Source organism: Trachymyrmex septentrionalis, unplaced genomic scaffold (genome assembly GCF_001594115.1).
Source record: "Trachymyrmex septentrionalis isolate Tsep2-gDNA-1 unplaced genomic scaffold, Tsep1.0 scaffold72, whole genome shotgun sequence".
NCBI classification, from domain to species: domain Eukaryota; kingdom Metazoa; phylum Arthropoda; class Insecta; order Hymenoptera; family Formicidae; genus Trachymyrmex; species Trachymyrmex septentrionalis.
In genome coordinates, this window is record NW_017305905.1 from 1,242,980 (window position 1) to 1,251,007 (window position 8,028).

General features: G+C 39.5%; 1 protein-coding gene across 3 annotated transcripts; it reads left to right on the forward strand.

Annotated features, from left to right (window-relative positions):
- Window positions 1–589: 589 nt before the first annotated feature.
- LOC108753798 (protein dpy-30 homolog) lies at window positions 590–4,186 on the forward strand. 3 transcript variants are annotated; one of them, XR_001939664.1, is made up of 5 exons: window positions 590–652; window positions 779–855; window positions 1,257–1,553; window positions 3,802–4,039; window positions 4,115–4,186. XR_001939664.1 is itself a non-coding variant. In XM_018495704.1 (3 exons), exons 1-3 carry the CDS (start codon window positions 637–639, stop codon window positions 1,497–1,499), a joined length of 336 nt encoding a protein of 111 aa, XP_018351206.1. In that variant the 5' UTR covers window positions 590–636; the 3' UTR covers window positions 1,500–2,337. The 3 variants fall into 3 exon arrangements, 1 of the variants encoding a protein (XP_018351206.1); XR_001939665.1 differs by lacking the exons at window positions 3,802–4,039; window positions 4,115–4,186 and adding an exon at window positions 1,656–2,337; XM_018495704.1 differs by lacking the exons at window positions 3,802–4,039; window positions 4,115–4,186 and having other exon boundaries at window positions 1,257–2,337.
- Window positions 4,187–8,028: the final 3,842 nt, after the last annotated feature.

Below are 8,028 nucleotides of genomic sequence, written 5' to 3' on the forward strand. Positions count from 1 at the left end.
TAATCATCAAAAATTTTTTCTCATTTACGAAATATATTAAGGACTTATAAATACTTAATTATTGTGTGATGCAACGTTTTAAAACAATTCTCATTATTCAATCATAAAATTGTGTAAAGATTTATAGTAATTTGAATAAAAAGTGTCACAACTAGTCTCAATTTACCTTACTCCAGCTTCAATTTAGGATTATGTTTCAACAAGAGCAATATAATTAAAACGCGCAGTTTGCTAAAATTTATATAAAAATATTATAAGACGAGTTTCTTTAAATTTATCGATAGATCAATCTCACTGTGCGCAAACGCAACTACTCCGTAAAATAATGCGTACATTTTTTAATTCATTGATCAATAAATTAAAGAACTAGTTTTTATTGTAAGGTATCAATAGTATTATTAGCCGTTTTGACTAGACAGCCTTTCTCGCTCATTTGTATTTGAATATATCTCACAGTCAATTGTCATTTAATATTATTTATTATTATTTATTTCTTTGGTTCCTTTTATTTACAGTAGCGAATTCTCAAACCGCTACCTTGTCGACGGCGTATTTTACCGGCCTGACGTTGGCGACATTATCTCGACGTTCGACTTCGGTCCGGTCGGTCGGTCGGCAGTGACGATTGTTTACACGATGGCGTCCGGCGGTGGTACGTGTTCTTATTTTCTATTTCCGCGTAACCATGGGCCGGTCCGGCCATCACTCGGCCAGGCCCGATACTCGAAATCACGCTCTAATAACGGTCATTCACTGTTTACTTTTTTTTTAACGACAGAAAACGCGACCGAGGAACGGACGGAGGCGTCAACGCCGGCTCAACCCGTTGCCAATGCCGTATCCGAGACGACCCACGTAAGTGAGCACATAACCTAGAAACGTCGCAACTGCTGGCACGCACGAACATACGGCGATATTTCGTTGGAGTTACCGCCGAGCGTCTACCACGGCAATAATCGCGATACATTTAAGAATCCACGCGTTTGCAGCGCAAAGGTTAGGTTAGGGACTCTGACAGTTTAAGACGGTCAGAGCAGCGTCATTATCGTGTTTATCATCTGACGTTTGCCAGCTGATAACAACTGTCGTGCTGGAACATTAATATTTTTGCAAGTTCGAAGTATGCGTTTTGGAACTAAGAATTACACGTACAACAGTTTGTAAAATGTACGGAGATATTACAATTCTTTAATTATTAAATGCTTTTGAAAAAATTGTTTATAGATGTATAAACTTTGTATTCTTTTTCATTGCAGAAAGTGATAGGGATGGATAAGGATGGCGAATTGTCTGGTGTACCAGCAAAGAAACCTCGTGTCGAAGTGCAATCTCTTCCAACCAGACAGTATTTAGATCAGACCGTAGTGCCGATATTGCTGCAAGCATTATCATGTCTGGCCAAAGAGAGACCCGCCGATCCTATAAGTTTCCTCGCCGGTTATTTATTGAGAAATAAGAGTCAGTACGACAGCGGCGGTTCGCCGCCGACTAGTCAATGAATGCTTCCACGTCTGTGCGTGCCCGTTTTATGGAAATTCGATGAACATTTCTTCGTAAGAAATCTCTTTTGATCTTTTAAATACATATTTATGATAAACATATATACTTTTGTATTTTCGTATATGAAATAAAAATGTGTTAGCTTTTTACTGTAGGGATGACAATGATGCATAGATGTACGAAATATCTGGATAGAGCACAGTGCTGTGGGGTTGAAGTTCAAGGGAAAAGAATAGTAATGTAAAATCATCAAAATGACAACGATTGGGAATGGAAAGAGCAGGGCGCTTTATATTATACTACTTGATTTATTTACAATGCCGTCGTATTTAATGTTCAGTTAAGTGTGTCTTGTTTAATCACATTGCGATTGACCACAGCCACTTATAGCGATCAATGCTTGGAGTATTTCCACTGTGTTGTGTTGGACTCTAACCAGAAAGTTTTATATTAAATTATTCAATTAGCGATATGGACACTCAGTGGCTGCAGATCAATCAGTTATGAACAATGTACTATGCTTCCTATGAATGGTTCGCCAAAACTGAATCGAGTTATTACGCATACAACTGTCCTGCGATTAGAAACAATATTATGATCGCTCTTACGATTTTAGACGAATTTGCGAAACTGCATTGTAGACGCTTTACACTAACTGTTCACAAACACGGCGCGCTACGTGCCTCTGACAGAACAATCAAGATGGTTTTTTTTCCACAATCTCTCAAGCTTCACTCCCCTGGCCTAAAAGGATATTTTACGCTTCGTCCAGGTATTTCGTACGTCCATATTTTAGCGAGACAAAATGATGTTGTTCTGAGAAATGTAATGTTAATTAGTCTTGAATTAAAAACAATTTTTAATATTAAAATTATTTAAAAAAATATCATTTTCTCTGTACGCGGGAAAAGTAATGTTAAAAATGTCTTAATTACGATGATATCATTTTCAAATTGAAATATTTGTTAGAAAAAAAATCGGTCTAATTTTTCTATATGCAAGCGTTTGAATAAAGAAAAATGAGGAAATCAAACATACCATTTTTTCTGAAAGGATATCGCAAAAATAATGCATAAAGAAACATATTGATTTCTTTGATTTCTTTTTCACTTCTTTACAAATCCGTAATGCAAGAGTACGAGATAAAGGGCAGAGAGAAGGACCACTACCATCGGTCCAATAAATCGTAATGAACCCTCTGCACTCGCGTTGATTTTAATTGGAACGGCGATTTAATTGGAGGCAATTAAATGTAATCGCGCAATGAATCGGGGTTAAATTTATCTCGCGCTCCAATAAAATCGATAATTTACATCAGAGACGTGCAACGCTCGCGAGCTATACACAATTGCGAGGAGAAAGCGAAAAGGAAAAGAGACCGCCTCGAGGGCGTTACGTTTTATTATTCTTCACGTCTTATTTCGTTTTCTCGTTGCGATTTTCGTCCCGACGAAAACTCGTCTGGTTGGTCTCATCGTCTGGGTAATTGGACTCCCTTCGGGATCGTCGACGAGGAACAAGGGAAAGAAAATACACGGGTAGTGCGACGTCCGATTGTGCCACTCGGGCTTTAAATGACGACGCGAGAAGATATCGGGGTAATTTCGTGGCCGACAATTCGCACGGCGACATCATCGGACCTGGTCCAATTAACGGCAAAGGATCCTCTTGCCCGAGTTCTCCTCGTATATCCTCTCGTAGAACTCTCGATTCTTACCCGTACTACACCCGTACATTGATCGTCAACTCTTAGTCCTTTGTTTCGTACCCATTTAGTTGGAAGACTCGATGCGTTTCTGCGGTGATAAGATAAACATACTGAGGGGTATTTTTACTAAACCTAACTTTACTAAAGTACCTTACGAGGTACTTTACCAAAGTAATCTACTCGTCTTTGAATTGTTCATTCACGGATTTCACGTGGAAAGCTCTAATTGTAAGAATGTCATAAAACAAGAAGAAGAAAAGAGTAAAGTAACTTTATTTTTATTCGCGGCGAGAGCTTAAAGCTTTTCTTTCACATTTATTATCCGTCACTTGTGTAATGTAATACGATTTTAGAAAAAAATCGACGTTAGTTTTTAACAGTTTTGATTTATATGTAATTTCTGTACATGCGCAAATGACGATATGAGTTGGAGTGTTTTTTTTTTTGGCGATAAAACGCCGTAGGAATCGGTTTAAATTTCATCGGATAAGTGAAGGACTAGTACATTTTAGTGTTTCATGTGATTGCACAATGTGCGAGTGCATTGTCGAGCGACGCAGTTTGTAATATCGGTTCTGTTTCTGTATATTCAGAGTGAAATTTCACCGTTCGCCGTTCGTTCCCACAACGGATTGCGAATAAACGCGCAAAAGCGGAAAGTCCACGCTCGCGGCACAATGCGGAAGTTCGACGGGACTGTCAATGACGCAGTGACATCCACCTTCACCTTTTTTCACTTCCTCACGCGCGTGAAGCTCACAATAGTTTCCACGTTGATATCATCTCCTCTCCATATTCCTGTTCGCCGTGCTTTTCCAGCTTCAGAACTATGTAAGTAGTTTTATATGCAATGTTAGAATACGTATGAAAGCATGGAATATCTCAAAAGCGTTTTTTCTCGGATAGATGATGTGATGAATATGGATCTGAATGAAATTTTATTAAAAAAAGAACAAATAGGATAATTTTGAGCAGAACAATAATAGTTAAATTTAGGTACGTAATAAGAATCTGATTATTTTATTGTATTTAAAAAAAATTCTAAAGGTGCTCAATGTGTTTTTACTTATTTACAATTTATGCTATTTTAAAAAGTGCTTTTTGTAAGCCGTCTTCTTGATTGACAACGTTATATCCAGGATAAAAAAAAACGCTTGTTTAAACAGAGATAGTAAATTTGATAGATAGCAGCCGGTGTAATTTTCGGGAGTTCGGTGTTACGGGCACACAGATACGTAATGAAACGCGACGACTGACGCATGGTTACATTTTTACGTATCTACCGTTGTACGAGCATCGAATTCCACGTCTGCATCGAGAATTGAACTCGCCGAAATTGTACCGATTTCAATACTCGCTTTCTATATACATCGAGATTCCAGACAGATACCTCCTCTCCTGTTCTATTCTACGTCTATGCTATTCATGCTGGTCGTACTCTCGATATGCGTGCAGTAATCACGTCCGATGCCAGATCAGCAGATTTCGAAATTGTGCTAACAGTGACCATGACCACATCATGTGTCGAACGTGCGATCCGAAAGATTGGCGGGCCAAGGTACATATATACATATATATATATATATATATATATATACGTACACATATATATAGTATATGATAGTTCCGGACCGTGTATTCTTTCCGGAGCCGCGGGACTCTTACCCTCTTATTGCGGCTCACCCCCTTATTACGCGTATACGCGCGATGTGCGTATGTTGAGGATGCGTCTGCTGCACGTGTGCAGTGTGCACTGCACCCAAACAATTCATGGCTAATCGAGGGCCGTGGCTAATGGGCGAACCGTGTCACGGTTTTCGTCGGGGCGTGCAGGTTTGGCCTGCCGGTTCGCGCCTGCACGCCCGCACTCGGGAGGACTCGGTCCAATTGGCACGCATATTGGAATTCTATTACCGGGATTACGGCCGGTAATTGCTCGGTTTAGCGCAATATCGCACGGCCGTCTGTGCGCGCCGTCGAGCCGCGTCGCGACGCTCCGGCAGGCCGATGGCGATCGTCCAGCGCGTGCAGGATTATCCGCGCGCCTGGTCGCCGCTCGCGCGTGCGTTCCCTCATTACGATCAACGACTAATTAGTGGGATGCCAAATGATGGATACTAAAAATGTTCATTTCCTGCTCTCTCTCTCTATCGTGTTGTCATTGTTGTCTTTAAAACGCCCGGGGTACATATTTAACCGAATGAAAAAATAATTGCAATTATAATTTAACTATAATTTATTATCATGTCTGATGCCAATGATATATTTTTTGGTTTTAGAACTATCATTACATAGGTATATAAAAAAATCTTTTGATCCAGAGGTTAGACCATGGTATTCCGATGGTGTTATTATTATTAATATATGTATATTATACTGGTATTATAAAACAATTATAAAAATGGTGCTTCTAATCATATAATTATTTGCCGTGCAACTATAATCATAAATACCAAACACTCTTTGCTCTCAGTGTAATAATTTTGAATACCTTTTTATCAAACGGACGTGGACGTAATAATTACAGATAAATGATATTAAATTTTTAACTTTGATTAACGTTGCTACGACTATTCACAAAGTGCTATTCTCGTGTCCATGTGCGTTCTTGAGATTTCAGATTGACATTCATAAATAGGATTATCTAATGGATTAACAATCTATAGCGTAAGCATAGCTATCTATTTATTTGCTTCTGTGGCCGTTTGATTTCGACTTGCATTTGAGATAGATATCTCGAAAGCTTAGCAAGTTTGTGATGTACAACATCCTTTGTAGGGCCCAATTAGGCAATCGCGACTGCTAAGACGGATCGTGAAGCGGTTTTGGCAAGTGAAAGCTAAGATTGATTAATTAATGCGATGGAATACTGCAAATAATTAAATAATACAAGCCCCTGGAGCTATTCGCGTATAGCAGTCAAAGGACCGCAATATTCGCAATTAGAATATTGATGTGTAGGAATTATGTATGTAGACCTTTAGAAACAGAATTTAATTTAGATTTTTTTAAAAATGTGTATTAATTTCGATTGAATCGATGATACAAGAGGTAGAATCTAAGTATTGTTGATGATACATAAAATTATACGTATTTTATATTTTTTTCTAAATTTTTTTTATTAAATCGGACCTGAATACATCGAACAGCAAAAAATACAATACACAGTGCAATGGTAAATATTTTTGGAGGAATAAGCGTTTGACATAATATTTTACAAATCCTACGATTTAACGTTTCTCTGCATCAGATTTTTTTCCCCGTATTATACATGGCAGAAATCACGGATTTATAAAGCGATTTTTTTGAAAGTGAGTAAGTGACAGGAACGGCAGTGGACGAAATCGCTGACGTTTCCGATCGGAATAAGAATACAAGTCTTATGAAGTGCAGCAGTATTTTTCGAGATTCTTTTCACCAATGCGGCACGGGATTATATAAAATGTTTCTACATAACCGAGAACTCCGCCGCAGCTCTCTGCTTTGGCGGGGTGTCGGGGAAAAGCGCTTACCCGGCAGATTCGCGTTGGCTAAAGCCCTCCTTTCTCTCGTATTTTTTCGTCGTTTGAGTTTTTTATCTGATAACGGCAAAAATATTTTTCGGCCTCGACCGCGGAAGATGATACACGATCTTTTGTTGTCACAGCAAAAAACCGAAACAATAAATATCGATATGAATTCGGGTCTATTTTTATGATTAACTGTGTTTTGACTTTCGGAGTCTTTCGGACTAACCTTATAGTTACAGACGATCTGCGTTTATATGTAAGACTTAATAAAATATTGAAATTCAAGTATTTCGTATTGTTCATTAAATTAAATAAATTCTTTATGTTATTTCGGCGAACTGTTGATATGAGAAATAACGCGAACTGTTGATTTGGATCATTGCAACTGAAATTGCAATCTCGTTATTCCAATATTGAATTGTAAATAATCCAATAATCGCATAATACAGATACTTTGAATAATTACTAGCTTTCTACATCGAAATGTTCGAATATTTGAATTTCGGAGTAGAATCGCGCTACCGTCTGAATATCTGAATATCCAAATGGCATCAAAATTCGAATTCGTTTTGTGGATTGCAAAAGCATTTTGCTTTTGCGGACGCTGGAGCTTCTCCTCTCTTTGATTCATCGCAACGTACCGCGGGAGATAATCACGGGAAAGCGCAAGTTGGCGCTTTTGAACGGGTTAATTCGCGAAGTGGCATTATTTCCGACGAGATAGCCGCGTTTCGGGGACGGTCACTTCGTTATCAGGCAACCGCGCGCAGTCAACAACGGCGACCTCCGCGGTGCGACGCTGGCAACTTAAATATTTGTCGGAGATTATATTCATACCTCGGGTTCGCGGGGCGACTTTTTAATCAGCTTGTCGGCGTTCTTGCTCGCATTCTCCCTGCCCTCCGTTCCGCCAAATTATCCCGCGGTCCCGCTGTAGATTTTCATTTCAGATTTGGCTGCGGTACTCTCTGGCCTCTGCGCGGACCCTGCGGGAGAAAATAGAAGTCCGCTCCTCATCTTCCCCTCCTCCAGTTCTCTACCTCTCTCTCTCTCTCTCTCTCTCTCTTTTGATTTCAATCTGTTTGACGGTCTACCTCTCGTCTCGTACCGTACTTGCTCTTACCGTGTGCTTATGTGGCGACGACGATGTCGCGGCTCCAGGAAGACAACGAGACATAAGAAACGTACGTTATCAGGCTGCTGCATCTTTTGAACGTTCTAACTTTGTCTTATTCTCTCTGTCTCTCTCTCGGTCTCTCTCTCTCTCTCTCTCGCTCTCTAGCGAGGTCGAGTCCTTCAGACTTACTACCT